This window comes from Liolophura sinensis, chromosome 8 (genome assembly GCF_032854445.1).
Source record: "Liolophura sinensis isolate JHLJ2023 chromosome 8, CUHK_Ljap_v2, whole genome shotgun sequence".
Lineage (NCBI taxonomy): Eukaryota > Metazoa > Mollusca > Polyplacophora > Chitonida > Chitonidae > Liolophura > Liolophura sinensis.
The window spans coordinates 18,503,504-18,520,465 of NC_088302.1; the positions used below are offsets into that span (position 1 = coordinate 18,503,504).

Below are 16,962 nucleotides of genomic sequence, written 5' to 3' on the forward strand. Positions count from 1 at the left end.
CAACAAGATTTTGAAATATATATATATATATATATATATATATATATATATATATATATATATATATATATATATATATATATATATATACCGAGCTAGCGCAGCACAATGAATCAGTACACTGTATATATATATATATATATATATATATATATATATATATATATATATATATATATATATATATTAAATCAATGCAAAGGACTTAAACAGTGAAATAATAATAAAAGCAAGAGTGAATTTTGTCAACATAACTATCCCAACCAATGGAAGAGATAGGTTAGTGGGAGACGGCCCATTACCGACCCATTCTTATCGCCTCCAGAAGTTGGAACCGCATGATACACATGTTCAAAGCACAGAACGAGTGGGTGGGTGATGGCAAATATAACAAATTAGGGAAAGTGAGAGAATAGTATATCATATGAATAGTGATTCTTTGTTCACAGAGAATTTTATATGATTAAGTACACCGATATTTCTAGATACTTTTTAACGTACATAATTTACAGGAGATTTCCAATTAAGTTTTTCACTGAAATAGATGCCAAGAAATTGATACTTTTTAAACCCTTTCTGTTTCTTTTGTTTGATATAATTAACTTTGCCAGTTTTCCGGTTTTCTTCCTAGGGTCTGTACAATTAGCATCAACATCACAAGATAAACAATTGGCAGAAAGCCATATAAACCTTTTCTCCAGTTCTTTGTCCATAACAACAATGCCAAATCACGCATCTGAAGAGGAACAAGACGAGCTGGTATCATCAGCAAATAAAATAAGATCTAGGACATTTATAACATGTGATGTAGAGTAAAAATATCATAGGTACCAGTACAGATCCCTGCGGAACTCCAAAGCGCCATTTTCAGGGTTACGTGTCATAAAGCGAAATATGCTGCACACGGTTTCAAAGGTAGCTCCTAAACCATGTGTATGAGAAGCCTTGAAACCCATAATGCTCAAGTGTTTTTCAATCGAATGTGATGGCTGACAGTGTCAAAGGCTTTAAATAAGTCTGGAAAAGCGACAACGCTGTATTTGTAATTGTCTTTAGCGGCAACCAAATTGTACGGAAAAAGTAGTATCATGGTTTGCTCAAAATCCAAACTGTTTTTAATTGATTATATCATGTTTTTCAATGTGTATTAAATTGAAATTTTACCTGTTATCATTTGCCTTGAACTGAAGACGATATGATTATGTTTTTCTTGAACTGATGTTTAAATGCTACGGTTTGATAATCTTTGGCATGATTTTACTGATAGCAATAACTGGAAAACAACTGTCATGGTACCGACTGTGGTGCGATACTGACAATTACCCTATATCAGGCGCAAGCCTTTTTTCTGAGCCAAAGGCCTGATCAAAGAGTGTGAATAACTCTGATTTCAATCGAAAGCAAGTCAGCGCGAATAGACCGGCAAGTTCACCACCAAGGCCCAGTAAAAACATGGATATTTCTTTCCCCCGATTCTCCTCCACACGAGATAAATGCTTGTAATGGTCAATTTACACCAACCTTTTTCCGACAAGCATAAATTTTATGTTGAATTCTGGATAAATCGATACAATGTTCTTTGTTGACCCGTGGTTCTCCAGGCAAAAGCGTCAACAATTGAGCTAAACGTCTGTTTCAGTTGTTTCAGGCAGACTTAAATAGTCAATAACACCTCAATTGGCATATCTAAGATACGGCAAATCGTCTCTAAGGCGATATAGCTCCTTCAGAGCTTCCGGGGCCTTAGCGTCCCCTGTGCCCTCGCCTTTTTTTTGCTGGGACTTTTGCCCCCCTCCCCCCTCTGAAATTGCTTCCTACGCCTCTGATGATCTCCGGCGATGAACAGTTGACTGTTTAAGGGTGTGAAACACTAGTAAAGGGAAATGATTCGAATTCTACCGATTTCGAACAGTAACACGTGCACAGACTAGACTGGTATTTTGTGAAAGGTACGGTAATTATTTGGGTTGTATAGAATGATAGCAAAAATTCGATTGGATACTATTCTCTTTCACTCTCTCTCCACACATGTGTAAGGGGTTAAAACGCATAACAAAATAATTAACATCCTCGTGTCTATAAGGAATATTAGGTTACCTGTATATACAGTTTTCTGACGTAAGATACTAAACAGAAATCATGCATGGATTCTTTTTCCCCAAATCGTTTTAAAGAACATAATGTAGAATCAATATACAAGTGTTCTACCGGTGACATTGGCTAAAAATACACAAGGATTGCATGCTCACGGTTCAAGGGAAGCCACTCTCTTTGTAAAAGAGCTCTTCTGTCTTGAAGGCGCAATTTACCGCAAAGAAAGTCTGTCGTCTGTAATCCTGAGGAAAAGCTTGGCTGAGTTCCTGTCCAGTTTATTCCCGTCATTCCGATGTGAACTCCGGAATGTCTGCAACAATTCCACTTGAAGAGGTGCGAGAGAAGAAGGAAGATCCTGAGTTGAAATTGATGCAGGAAACAGTATATGGTACATTGATTTGTTTGCAGCGATTGTCACCTGACTATCCACAGCTCCGCTGCACAGCCTGCAGATTCAGTGCTGCTATACTGGACTTTGTGTTCTGTTATGAGATAGTTCGTTATTGCTCTGACAGGTTTGGCAAAATTTTAGTTTGGCTAAGGGCAACTCCAAGCAAATGTCACAGCGAGCACCATTTAAAAATCTGGAGTTTAATTATTTGGCTATAGTTTACTTCTCTGCTGGTAGTTTTAAGTAGTTCCGACTTGCTATAGATTTGTTCATTTATCTTATGACTGGCATAAATCTTCCTTGCGAATTAGAGCAACCAGGTTTTTGTCAACACAAGGCAACTGGGAGCATCTAGTAGGGCGACGGTTTTAATCAGTCTACACTGGCGATCATGCTGACTCAGAATTTGTTTGGAGTTGAATGTATTCTACTTTCCTGTGACTCCAAGCATCCAGTGGTATCCATGCTCATCAGTAAACCAGCAACCAAACTGAATCTGGTCAGACATTGCTCATGTTTGCAAGGTTTTCTCTAGTCTTATGCTCAATACTTACGCTGAGGACCGCTTTTGCGGCGTAATGGTTAGAGCGTCTGCCACAAAGTTGGGAGACATGGGATCTCAGCACTGAGACGTTAGAGCAAGGAAACTGTACTGGTTGTCCCAGTGTCAGTGTAATGTGACTGGATGGGGTGTCTTGTCTGGTGTCTTTGACATGAAACTTCATTGACGGCAGCATTTAGGGGGCATGGACTCACCACACACCATAACCCCTTATCGTCATATGGCTGAAAAATTGTTAAGTATGATGTTAAAATCCAAGCATACGTACATACATACATACTACTTATGTTGACATGCTGGCGTGCTCTCCAGCTGTAAATGGGAAGATCTGTCAGCAACCTGCGGATGGTCGTGGGTTTCCCTCGAGCTCTGTCCAGATTCCTCCCACGATAATGCTGGCCGCCGCCGAATAAGTGAAATATTCTGGAGTACAGTGTAAAAGGCCAATCAAATGAATAAATATTTTTGATGAAAAACATGAGAAAACCTATGGTTCTATAATACTATATGACTATGAGTTCTAACTTTACACAGATTGATATCGCCATGTTACATTATTACTGTTCAAATACCACCTACTTCTCAACAGCAACAGCAAGCACAAAGGATATTGCCCAAATCATCATTAATTTGGTATTGCGGTAAAGCCAAATAGCCAAGGCATCGATTCCAGTCGGCCTTTTCTTCTGTCTTGGTGAGGGCTGCTGTTTTAAACCAATGTTTTGTAACGTCAGAGTCTGCAAATTCTACCTGATCGCACCCTTTGTGTTTGTGTCACCCACAGTATGGCAGGGAGCATCAATTTAAGTTCATTTGCAGTACGAGTGAGTTTGTTTATATACTGTTTCAAGACTGTTTAATATCTGGAAAACTTTATACGTCTTCAGCAGATAAATTTATGTTATAACAAAAGAAAATGGAATGTTGACATGTAAATTGATGCTCATGGAAAACACTGATAATCTTCATGCCTAGATGTAGTTTAATTTATGTAATGTATGTTCCGTGTGCTTCATTGTTTGTCTTTGTTTTTGTTTGTCAGACCTGATAAAGGACATCCAGGACCCTGAAAAACCCCAGACTCTGGAGGACTTGGCTGTTGTGTATGAAGATGGAGTCACAGTGGAGAGGATAGATGAGGATCAGTATCTAGTCAACATAGAGTTCACTCCCACCATCCCACATTGCTCACTGGCATCCATTATAGGTCAGCACAGTACCACAAGTGCACACTCACTGTACAAACCGATCATGGCCGCGTAAAACCATCCATACTTCAATCAGCATGCCTAGCAGTATCTGAGGCTTTCATCTTATTCTTATTCTGTATGTTTAAGTTGGTGTCTAGTCTAGTGTCGGAGTAATTTGTTAGACACAGGTGTCAGATCTGTATGACATCAGATCTGGTGGTGGTATTTGTGTGCAAGTATAGGATAACACAATTTGGACGTGTTGGAGTATTTGGTTGATTGTGACAGAGTACAGATAATATATGTAACAGGATACTTTGAAGTCATTTTTGTTTACTGTCACCAAGGTTAAAAGACTACTGCTGGTTTGATTATTTTCCAGGTTTATGTCTGAGGACCAAAGTACAGAGAGGTTTGCCAGATAAACATAAGGTATGATTTGTATCTACAAACAGTATATTATGACTGCAACTTGGCAGTTATTTAAGGTGATTGTTCCATCTGTCCTTGGGTTGGCTAGTTGGTCAAATTTCTGACATCCACTTACAGTGGGACCTGAATGCAGGGCAACACAAATTCCTATATCTGGGATGTCACCGTCATTGTGAATTTGCATTTGTACCTTCAAGTTGTGGAAGATTACATTTCTTTATTGATTTATTGTTCATTTACACTGTTTTTAATAATATTTCACCTTAATGACAATGGTCATACTGTGAAGAGCATGTGAGAGCCAACACATCTTGATTGGCACTGGACAAAGCTGCTGCCCAACAGGCTGAAACTGGATTTGAACCTGTGATCTCATGGAACCGTGTGCAATATTGTAGTGTGTGATATTGCTGTTATTGTAAATTTGGTGACCGTGTCACAGAGTTGGGTGTCAGTCATGTCACACAGCTACATTCCATTCCCACAACCCCACATCCACACACCCCTTCCCCTCCCCCTCCCCTCCCCCAAAATCCTTTGTTATATGCAGAAAAGGAACATAAGTTGCATATTTAAGCTATTTTATACCACATGTATTTTCTGACATTCTGATTGATACAGAACTTTTCAACTGGTTAAAATTGGACCAGCTCAAAACAGCTACCTACATATACAATGACTTTTGACCATGACTTAGAGATTTAATAAAATTAGCATTGTTCAATGGCTGTACGATGTTTTTTTTTTTTTTCAGATTGACATTTTTATTAAAAAGGGCACACATTCAACAGGGGATGAAAGTAAGCGTTTCTCTTAACTTTCAGTTTCTTTTTGTAATATGATTTATTTATTTATTTGATTGGTGTTTTATGCCGTTCTCAAGAATATTTCGTTTATACGATGGCATTGTGGTGGGAGGAAACCGGGCAGAGCCTGGAGAAAACCCACAACCATCTATAGGCTGCTGGCAGACCTTCCCACTTATGGCCGGAGAGGAAGCCAGCATAAGCTGGACTTGAACTCGCAGCGATGGCATTGGTTAGAGGCTCCTGGGTCATTATGCTGTACTAGCGGGCTAGCCAACTGAGCCACGGAGGCCCCCTTTTAATATGATAGCGGTAGTCCCATGAGCTGACCAGCTGTGCATACCACCATGTATTGTTATGTTATCACTTATAAACCAATGCTGTATTTGACCTAAAGTTTTCATGACTGGTGTTTCAAAGTTATTTTGAGGGCAGAATGATGTCCTACTTGAAAAATGTATATTGCAGAACCAAAAGAACCATTTCATCCTCTCTTTTTGCATTTAAAAGGGCACTTTCATGGGTGAGTTTTTAAGTCAAGGACAGAAAACTAGATCAGAGCCTCAGTGCTCTTGTTCTTCTGTTTGTACTCAAGGTTTCTTGTTTTAGGTTTATCATCATCTTAAACAGAATAAATTTTGTATGTTTCACAAGGCGTTCCTCCTTGTAGCTGGCCATATATTTGGAAGTAGCAAACCATAATGTCAGATGCATCAAGAGTGTGTCTCCTTGTAGCCGGCCATAATGTCAGATATATCAACGATGTGTCTCCTCGTAGCAGGCCATGATGTCAGATATATTAAGAGTGTGTCTCCTTGTAGCAGGCCATGATGTCAGATATATCAAGAGTGTGTCTCCTTGTAGCAGGCCATGATGTCTGATATATCAAGAGTGTGTCTCCTTGTAGCAGGCCATGATGTCTGATATATCAAGAGTGTGTCTCCTTGTAGCAGGCCATGATGTCTGATACATGTATATCAAGAGTGTGTCTCCTTGTAGCAAACCATAATGTCTGATATATCAATGGGGTGTGTCCTTGTAGCAGATCATAATGTCAGATTGTGGAATATTTAATGAATATTCCACTTCACTGGTCAAATCACCTAAAATTTGGCCTACAGAGTGCATTTTTTTAATGGCATATAAATGTCACACTATAGTATTTTGGTGCTGAAAATTACAGTTTTCAAGCAGAATACCATCCCATGTTCTAAGCAAACCTCAAAACACCTTTCTAAACTCTAGAACTCTCAGTCAGGAAATATCAATTAATCAGGTTAATCATTGACGAAATTTAGGGTGTATCAAGGGTGTGTCTCCTTGTAGCATGCAATAATTTTTGTTGTTATTATTACTGGGATAGATTGAGGAGGGAGTAGGTTAGCGCAGTCAAATGCAGACGTCATGTGGCATTGCCATTCTAGCAGTCACGTGGTGATGAGTGATTTGCAAGTGCAGTCTTATCTATCGATTGTATTATGGTGTCTCATGTTGGCTTCCTCTCCGGTTGTACTTTTGAAGGTGTGCCTGGTTTCTTGCAGCCATAATACTCGCCACTGTCTTATAAGTAAAATATTCTTGAGGTATGAAAATAACTCTAATGAAGTAAATAAAAAAGTATTATGGTGTCACAATTCTGTCTCTGTTTGTCTGTCTGTCTGTATCTTTGCCAGTTGCTGTGCATGAGCAGGTTAAATATTTGGGAGAGACATAGATACAGAAGTGATGATGTGTTGTGCCTTTCTGCAGTTCCTGAGTTATTCGGGTTGGCAGTTTCCTTTATAATTGGGAATATGTTTGGGTACATGAACATGTATATTGAGTTCAGATGAACTCTTAGCCATCAACTAAGTGAAAAATTCTTCTTAAGCTTCATGTTAAACGATAAACAAATTCTTAAGTGAAATCATTTATATTTTGTCCAGTTACAAAACAGATCAATGACAAGGAGAGGATCATGGCTGCCATGGAGAACCCTAACCTGCGTGAACTGGTGGACAGGTGCGTGAAAGATGAGGACTGATGAGGATTGGTGAGGACTCCAATCACAGCTTCAGGAGGATCACAGCTTCATCAGCTGATCTTGCACAGGTCCGAGCTGTGCATTGTATTCTTCCATCATGTGATCGTGCTTGTATTCTCATTTGTCAGAGATTATGTGGCATACAACTATTGCAGAGCTACAACGAATCACAACTCTCTCTCAGAGTAGACTGAAGACCCTTCAAGGAGGAAGCAGTGTAGCTTGTAGCTTTTAGGAATCAGTTGTGAAAGGATTGGCATGTATTGAAAGTGGGAATTTGTGTATTGTAAAAGATTATTTTAGCGGTGTTGATCACCAGACATGATAAAAATAAATTTAAAAAAAAAAAAAAAAAGCAAATATGTGGAATTTCAGCATCCCTTATAGACACAAGGTTTACACCTGAGTGTGAGGTAAAGATGAGGTGTATATCGGGTGTACGCTGAAAGCTGATATAATACACAAAAAATGGGAAGTAACACTTGATCCAAATCAATAGCTTTTCTGAGAAAGGCTTAATTTTTACTCAAATTTTTAAAAGGATTTTGAATTCAGCGTTCTAACTCACTGTACAATTTGGGCAGTGTAGAGCTTTATAACCAAGCAGCCAACTGCTGGATAGAGTTATGCCCCTTTGGCCACTTCAAAAGTTTGTTCCCACACTGATGATTGTAGTGATTTTTAGCAAATCAGCACGGATTGTCATAATCCTTACGTGTTCATACACCTTATCAGTTAGAGATGTCTTGTGTAAATTCTAGATTTTTCAGTTTTACAGGATGTATTTGTTCTTAAAAAGAAATTAATGAGAAGTGTAAAAAAAGATAGTATCCAGCATTAATTATGGAATGGACAGGTTGCAAAGCCTGGTTTTGATATTGGAAAAATAGTGATATGAAAATTTGTTTACTCCAACATGGTCTTTGGTGGTATACTATTAAGTATTTTCTGTTCTATGTATTATTTTCAACAAAATTTATGCACAACTGATTGTTTGAGATATTGTTTTTTTGTTGCATCCAGAAGGCACAGAAGTAAATATAATCATGACAGTTTGTACTGGAAAAGAATCTACTTTGGCTGAAAATCAAGGTAACTTTTGAAAAGTACTTTTCAGCTGTCATGGACCTTGGTTTGTTGTGTATTTTCATACAATTACTCTAACACTTAAACCCTTAGACTTGGATGAGGTACAATGAGTCTTAGTGAAATGTCTTTTTATTGTGGAGGTCAACATGTATGCATGTATTCATAGGCTGATACACCATTGTTTATGAAGTGTCTAGGCAAATTGCGCTTATCTTTGCTGCCATTTTTACATGTAAGATTTGAACATTCAGCATATAAAAGATAAAAAAAATAATTGTATAAAATTTACGTAAATGGGAGATTAAGAAGAAAGATTATTGATGATCAGATTATCATTATGGATCTCGGTGATTCTTTTAATGTACATGAATGTATGAAATATATGTTTGTTACTATGGAATAAATATTTTTATTATTGTTCAAAAAAATCTTGCTATATCTTTTCTCTTATGTGGTTCAGTACTTAGTGTTTGGTTTATTTATTTATCTGATTGGTGTTTTACGCCGTACTCAAGAATATTTCAATTATACGACGGCGGCCAGCATTATGGTGGGTGGAAAACAAGTAGAGCCCAGGGGAAACCCACAACCATCGGCATGTTGATGACATACCTTCCCACGTACGGCCGGAGAGGAAGTCAACATGAGCTGGACTTGAACTCAGCGATCGCATTGGTGAGAGACTCCTGGGTCATTACACTGTACTAACACGCTAACCAACTGAGCCCCACTTAGTGTTTGAAGTGTTCACACAAGGAGGCATTGACTGACTCCATAAAGCGGCAATTAAGCCCAGTTTCTGGTTATATTAGGTTCAGTACATCTATATAGAATTGGTACATTCTGTAGAACTGGTACAGGGACAGGCTGTAGAACTGGTTCAGATAGAGGCTGTAGAACTGGTACAGGGACAGGCCATAGAACTGGTACAGGGACAGGCCGTAGATCTGGTACAGGGACAGGCTGTAGAACTGGTACAGGGACAAGCTGTAGAACTGGTACAGGGACAGTCTGTAGAACTGGTAGAGGAACAAGCTGTAGAAATGGCACAGGTACAGGCTGAAGAACTGGTAGAGGGACAGGCCGTAGAACTGATACAGGGACAGGCTGTAGAACTGGTACGGGGACAGTCTGTAGACCTGGTACAGGGACAGGCTGTAGAACTGCTACAAGGACAGGCCGTAGAAATGGTACAGGTACAGGCTGTAGAACTGGTATAGGGACAGGCTGTAGAACTGGTACAGGGACAGGTGGTAAAACTGGTAAACGGACAGTCTGTAGACCTGGTACAGGGACAGGCTGTAGAACTGGTACGGGGACAGTCTGCAGATCTGGTACAGAGACAGGATTAAGAACTGGTGCAAGGACAGGTTTAAGAACTGGTACAGGAACAGGCCGTAGTCCTGGTACAGGGACAGGCTGTAGAACTGGTACAGGTACAGGTCGTAGACCTGGTTCAGGAACACGCTGTAGAACTGGCACAGGGACAGGCCGTAGAACTGGTACAGGGACAGACTGTAGAACTGGTACAGGGACAGGCTATAGAACTGGTACAGGGACAGTCTGTAGACCTGGTATAAGGACAGGCCGTAGACCTGGTACTGGGACAGGCTGTAGAACTGGTACAGGGACAGGCCGTAGAACTGGTACAGGGACAGGCCATAGATGTGGTACAGGGGCAGACTGTAGAACTGGTACAGGGACAGGCTATAGAACTGGCACAGGGACAGGCCGTAGAACTGGTACAGGGACAGACTGTAGAACTGGTACAGGGACAGGCTATAGAACTGGTACAGGGACAGTCTGTAGACCTGGTACAGGGACAGGCTGTAGACCTGGTACTGGGACAGGCTGTAGGCCTGGTACTGGGACAGGCCGTAGAACTGGTACAGGGACAGGCCGTAGAACTGGTACAGGGACAGGCCATAGATGTGGTACAGGGGCAGACTGTAGAACTGGTACAGGGACAGGCTATAGAACTGGTACAGGGACAGGCCGTAGAACTGGTACAGGGGCAGGCCGTAGAACTGGTACAGGGGCAGACTGTAGAACTGGTACTGGGACAGGCTGTAGAACTGGTACAAGGACAGGCCGTAGAACTGGTACAGGTACAGGCTGTAGAACTGGTAAAGGGACAAGCTGTAGAACTGGTACAGGGACAGGTGGTAGAACTGGTACAGGGACAGTCTGTAGATCTGGTAGAGGGACAGGCCATAGAACTGGTACAGGTACAGGCTGTAGAACTGGTACAGGGACAGGCTGTAGATCTGGGACAGAGACAGGCTTAAAAACTGGTACAGGGACAGGCCGTAGACCTGGTAGGCCTACAGGGACAGGCTGTAGATCTGGGACAGAGACAGGCTTAAAAACTGGTACAGGTACAGGCCGTAGACCTGGTTCAGGGACAGGTTGTAGAACTGGAACAGGGACAGGCCATAGAACTGGTACAGGGACAGGCCGTAGATCTGGTACAGGGACAGGCTGTAGAACTGGTACAGGGACAAGCTGTAGAACTGGTACAGGGACAGTCTGTAGAACTGGTAGAGGAACAAGCTGTAGAAATGGCACAGGTACAGGCTGAAGAACTGGTAGAGGGACAGGCCGTAGAACTGATACAGGGACAGGCTGTAGAACTGGTACGGGGACAGTCTGTAGACCTGGTACAGGGACAGGCTGTAGAACTGCTACAAGGACAGGCCGTAGAAATGGTACAGGTACAGGCTGTAGAACTGGTATAGGGACAGGCTGTAGAACTGGTACAGGGACAGGTGGTAAAACTGGTAAACGGACAGTCTGTAGACCTGGTACGGGGACAGGCTGTAGAACTGGTACGGGGACAGTCTGCAGATCTGGTACAGAGACAGGATTAAGAACTGGTGCAAGGACAGGTTTAAGAACTGGTACAGGAACAGGCCGTAGTCCTGGTACAGGGACAGGCTGTAGAACTGGTACAGGTACAGGTCGTAGACCTGGTTCAGGAACACGCTGTAGAACTGGCACAGGGACAGGCCGTAGAACTGGTACAGGGACAGGCCATAGATGTGGTACAGGGGCAGACTGTAGAACTGGTACAGGGACAGGCTATAGAACTGGTACAGGGACAGGCCGTAGAACTGGTACAGGGGCAGGCCGTAGAACTGGTACAGGGGCAGACTGTAGAACTGGTACTGGGACAGGCTGTAGAACTGGTACAAGGACAGGCCGTAGAACTGGTACAGGGACAGTCTGTAGATCTGGTAGAGGGACAGGCCATAGAACTGGTACAGGTACAGGCTGTAGAACTGGTACAGGGACAGGCTGTAGATCTGGGACAGAGACAGGCTTAAAAACTGGTACAGGGACAGGCCGTAGACCTGGTAGGCCTACAGGGACAGGCTGTAGAACTGGTACAGGTACAGGCCGTAGACCTGGTTCAGGGACAGGTTGTAGAACTGGAACAGGGACAGGCCATAGAACTGGTACAGGGACAGGCCGTAGATCTGGTACAGGGACAGGCTGTAGAACTGGTACAGGGACAAGCTGTAGAACTGGTACAGGGACAGTCTGTAGAACTGGTAGAGGAACAAGCTGTAGAAATGGCACAGGTACAGGCTGAAGAACTGGTAGAGGGACAGGCCGTAGAACTGATACAGGGACAGGCTGTAGAACTGGTACGGGGACAGTCTGTAGACCTGGTACAGGGACAGGCTGTAGAACTGCTACAAGGACAGGCCGTAGAAATGGTACAGGTACAGGCTGTAGAACTGGTATAGGGACAGGCTGTAGAACTGGTACAGGGACAGGTGGTAAAACTGGTAAACGGACAGTCTGTAGACCTGGTGCGGGGACAGGCCGTAGAACTGGTACGGGGACAGTCTGCAGATCTGGTACAGAGACAGGATTAAGAACTGGTGCAAGGACAGGTTTAAGAACTGGTACAGGAACAGGCCGTAGTCCTGGTACAGGGACAGGCTGTAGAACTGGTACAGGTACAGGTCGTAGACCTGGTTCAGGAACACGCTGTAGAACTGGCACAGGGACAGGCCGTAGAACTGGTACAGGGACAGACTGTAGAACTGGTACAGGGACAGGCTATAGAACTGGTACAGGGACAGTCTGTAGACCTGGTACAAGGACAGGCCGTAGACCTGGTACTGGGACAGGCTGTAGAACTGGTACAGGGACAGGCCGTAGAACTGGTACAGGGACAGGCCATAGATGTGGTACAGGGGCAGACTGTAGAACTGGTACAGGGACAGGCTATAGAACTGGCACAGGGACAGGCCATAGAACTGGTACAGGGACAGACTGTAGAACTGGTACAGGGACAGGCTATAGAACTGGTACAGGGACAGTCTGTAGACCTGGTACAGGGACAGGCTGTAGACCTGGTACTGGGACAGGCTGTAGGCCTGGTACTGGGACAGGCCGTAGAACTGGTACAGGGACAGGCCGTAGAACTGGTACAGGGACAGGCCATAGATGTGGTACAGGGGCAGACTGTAGAACTGGTACAGGGACAGGCTATAGAACTGGTACAGGGACAGGCCGTAGAACTGGTACAGGGGCAGGCCGTAGAACTGGTACAGGGGCAGACTGTAGAACTGGTACTGGGACAGGCTGTAGAACTGGTACAAGGACAGGCCGTAGAACTGGTACAGGTACAGGCTGTAGAACTGGTAAAGGGACAAGCTGTAGAACTGGTACAGGGACAGGTGGTAGAACTGGTACAGGGACAGTCTGTAGATCTGGTAGAGGGACAGGCCATAGAACTGGTACAGGTACAGGCTGTAGAACTGGTACAGGGACAGGCTGTAGATCTGGGACAGAGACAGGCTTAAAAACTGGTACAGGGACAGGCCGTAGACCTGGTAGGCCTACAGGGACAGGCTGTAGAACTGGTACAGGTACAGGCCGTAGACCTGGTTCAGGGACAGGTTGTAGAACTGGAACAGGGACAGGCCGTAGAACTGGTACAGGGACAGACCGAAGAACTGGTTCTAGGACAGGCTGTAGAACTGGTACAGGGACAGTCTGTAGACCTGATACAGAGACAGACCGTAGACCTGGTACTGGGACATGCTGTAGAACTGGTACAGGGACAGGCCGTAGAACTGGCACAGGGACAGGCCGTAGGACTGGTACAGGGACAGGTTGTAGAACTGGTACAGGGACAGGCCGTAGGACTGGTACAGGGACAGGCCGTAGAACTGGTACAGGGACAGGCCGTAGATCTGGTACAGGGACAGGCCGTAGAACTGGTATAGGGACAGGCTTTAGAACTGGTACAGGGACAGGCCGTAGAACTGGTACAGGGACAGGCTGTAGAAATGGTACAAGGACAGGCCGTAGAACTGGTACAGGTACAGGCTGTAGAACTGGTACAGGGACAAGCTGTAGAACTGGTACAGGGACAGGTGGTAGAACTGGTACAGGGACAGTCTGTAGACCTGGTACAGGGACAGGCTGTAGAAATGGTACAGGGACAGGGTGTAGAACTGGTACAGGGACAAGCTGTAGAACTGGTACAGGGACAGTCTTTAGACCTGGTACAGGGACAGGCTTTAGAACTGGTAGAGGGACAGGCTGTAGAACTGGTAGAGGGACAGGCTGTAGAACTGGTACGGGGACAGTCTGTAGACCTGGTACAGGGACAGGCTGTAGAATTGGTACAGGGACAGGCTGTAGAACTGGTACTGGGACAGGCTTTAGAACTGGTACAGGTACAGGCTGTAGAACTAATACAGGTACAGGCTGTATAACTGGTACAGGGACAGGCTGTAGAACTGGTAGAGGGACAGGCTGTAGAACTAATACAGGTACAGGCTGTAGACCTAGTACAGGGACAGGCTGTAGAACTAATACAGGTACAGGCTGTAGGACTGGTACAGGTACAGGCTGTAGAACTGGTAAAGGGACAAGCTTTAGAACTAATACAGGTACAGGCTGTAGAACTGGTACAGGTACAAGCTATAGAACTGGAACACGTACAGGTTATGTACTGAACCAAAAAAGAAACCTCATGTGTTGCTTTATGTTCCAAACATACCCACGTAGAACAAAGTGTGGTCGTAATGAGTAAATCTGGTTTATGGATGTAATGAGTATACACTAAAACAGGATTATGCATTAAGATGCGCTTGGTGCACCCTCCACAGTCAACAGTGGTATGATGGGGTAACTTTTTGATTTCACAGGGACTAGCCATGTGTATTGGAACTTGTTTGGTAACTACATATTTCCCCCTCTCGCATTCATAACAGCAAGGCAAAATTGCCTTATTGACTCACTAACGCCGAAGAACACAGCATTTTAATGGGCAACTTGCACCATTTCTTGAACATTCTGTGGTTGACATTTCAAGGCATGAAGACTTTTCCCATAAGCACCCCATAAGTGTTTGCTATGATTGGGGTCAGGTGATCTCCATGGCCACTCATGGCGTCAATACCCATATTTTGTGGGAAATGCAAGTCAGAACAGCTTTGTGTTCATGGTGTTGGAATTGCAGGGCTGGACCATGAGCAGTCAATAATGGCATGCTTGCACTATTTAGTTAGCAAATCGCAGGCTAAAACTAAGCACAATACTGTTGCAATGTTTCTGTTTCCAACGCAGGTGAAGTTGTGCCCAGCGCAGGCGCTCATTATAGTTTACCTGTGTCTGAATTGGCCCAACAAGATGGGCAGCACACAAGCTGTTTTGTTTTGTCTGAGCAGTTGCCCAACTCCTAGACAGTGCGTTACTGGTTTATGTTGTGGTCGTGTAACGATTACACAGATGGCACAGCCGAATTTGATTATCATCCGCATGTCTCGTCACATGATGGCCTTCCTGATCTGGGGCCAGCTTTCAAGGATTGTTAACATGTTTTTTTCACATCACCAGCAAATTCTGCACACGTATTGGTGCTCAAGTACATGGCATTGTAGTCACATGGCCTTGCACAAGTGCATTGTTGCGTTTTCACAAGAGCTTGCTGCATGCACCCCATGTGGTTCAACACAAATGCAATAGTGCGCAGGGTGCTCAGGTTAGACCTAACCATTATGGTATTCACCCATATTAATTACCCAATTTCAATATACCCTCAATTTCGTCCATGACTAACTAGCCCATTTTCTCCAATTATGAGAGTTCTATTGATTTTAGAAATGTGTTTTGAGGTTTGCTTGGAACATGGCATGATATTCTACCAGAAAAATTGTAAGTTTCAGCACCAAAAAAATTTTTTAAAACATTTTTAAGACAGCCTCTAAAAATGCACTTTAATGGGTGAAAGTTTAGGTCATTTTGGGTAATTCATTTCTCCAAATGTAAAGTTGTTTTGTTCAGTATATGATTGGCAAAGGTAGGGGCTGCTGAACTGTTACAGGTCACAGCTGGTGAACTTATGTGTATTGTAAAAGTTGTCCTATGTTGGCAGTGAAACCAGACTGTTACAAGGTATATCTCCAATAAAGACTGCTTTTCCTTAGGAATAACTTAAAGGTTTTTCCACCATATGACAGAATCATGGCCACAATTTTGTAATACCTTCAAATATTAATCTAAGACTCAATATGCTGGTTACTAGTATTTGCAGAAATGTGTGATGTAAAGGTAAAGTCTGTGTCATTACACTGTACTTACAAATTTCAACAATATCAAAACATGTGAATTGTCATCTAACTTAAGGTGAACAGTTCAAATCATAGGTTGGAATAGAAGTTTCTGATTAATCAAATTCAACGAGTCAATACTAAGCAGATGCTAATAAAACAAGTATCATTGAATGACAAGAAATACAACAAGAATCCCACATAGGAGTTGTTCCCCAAAAAACTTTTATTTCTAACCTGACCGAGTTCCAATCCAGTCAAATGATTTGTGTATAATAAATATAATCATATATAACAATAAATACTCGAAATAAATTATCATTTATCATACAGGGTAATTCCTACTCGTGCTTATTTAAAAAAAAAAAAATGATAAAAAAACAGGACTACCGAAATGTTTGAGCTACTGTTCTTAGCTTTTCTGTTGACCTTTAAATGAATTTTTTTTTTTTTCATTTGTCTTCACCTCTTTTTTTCACCCATGACACCTTTATGGTGATAAATAATGACAATAACTTATTATGTGGTAACAATTACATATAACTCAACAACCTGAAGTGCTATAACAACGAAATCCGTAGCTATGAAACTAGCACTATGCATATACCATAGAGATAATAAAACATGGTTGAATTAATTGCAAACAAAACAGCTTTTTTCCTTTTGTTTTTTAAACACCAGTTTCACAGCAGTTTCAAATACTCAGTAAAACCCTGTTGGGAGACAAAGCTCTTCTGTATCTCTCAACTGCTTTAAGATCTAAAAAGTTGAGTTGGTTTTAAATACATGTAGCTC

General features: G+C 42.6%; 2 protein-coding genes across 2 annotated transcripts; one reads left to right on the top strand and one right to left on the bottom strand.

Moving 5' to 3' along the window:
* The first annotated feature begins 2,327 nt into the window (after positions 1–2,327).
* Positions 2,328–8,906, top strand: LOC135473048 (cytosolic iron-sulfur assembly component 2A-like). Its single transcript, XM_064752833.1, has 5 exons — positions 2,328–2,482; positions 4,090–4,254; positions 4,620–4,669; positions 5,424–5,469; positions 7,401–8,906. The coding sequence occupies exons 1-5, from the start codon at positions 2,401–2,403 to the stop codon at positions 7,496–7,498; spliced, it is 441 nt and encodes a 146-aa protein (XP_064608903.1). The 5' UTR covers positions 2,328–2,400; the 3' UTR covers positions 7,499–8,906.
* A 484-nt stretch (positions 8,907–9,390) lies between these two features.
* On the bottom strand, positions 9,391–10,802 carry LOC135473270 (deleted in azoospermia protein 2-like). Its single transcript, XM_064753117.1, has 4 exons — positions 10,680–10,802; positions 9,974–10,614; positions 9,768–9,846; positions 9,391–9,726 (listed from the first exon to the last, which is right to left on the bottom strand). Exons 1-4 carry the CDS (start codon positions 10,800–10,802, stop codon positions 9,391–9,393), a joined length of 1,179 nt encoding a protein of 392 aa, XP_064609187.1.
* Between the last annotated feature and the right edge of the window lie 6,160 nt (positions 10,803–16,962).

What these genes read in the sequence shown, in the direction of transcription:
- LOC135473048 (XM_064752833.1), top strand. Translation starts at nt 2,401, where the DNA reads ATGTCTGCAACAATTCCACTTGAAGAGGTGCGAGAGAAGAAGGAAGAT. An exon ending in CTCACTGGCATCCATTATAG is followed by an intron (nt 4,255 to 4,619) that starts GTCAGCACAGTA and finishes ATTATTTTCCAG; the next exon opens with GTTTATGTCTGAGGACCAAA. An exon ending in ACATTCAACAGGGGATGAAA is followed by an intron (nt 5,470 to 7,400) that starts GTAAGCGTTTCT and finishes TATTTTGTCCAG; the next exon opens with TTACAAAACAGATCAATGAC.
- LOC135473270 (XM_064753117.1), bottom strand. Translation starts at nt 10,802, where the DNA reads ATGGCCTGTCCCTCTACCAGATCTACAGACTGTCCCTGTACCAGTTCT. An exon ending in GTACCTGTACCAGTTCTACG is followed by an intron (nt 10,615 to 10,679) that starts GCCTGTCCTTGT and finishes CCCCTGTACCAG; the next exon opens with TTCTACGGCCTGCCCCTGTA. An exon ending in CAGGACTACGGCCTGTTCCT is followed by an intron (nt 9,847 to 9,973) that starts GTACCAGTTCTT and finishes TCCGTTTACCAG; the next exon opens with TTTTACCACCTGTCCCTGTA.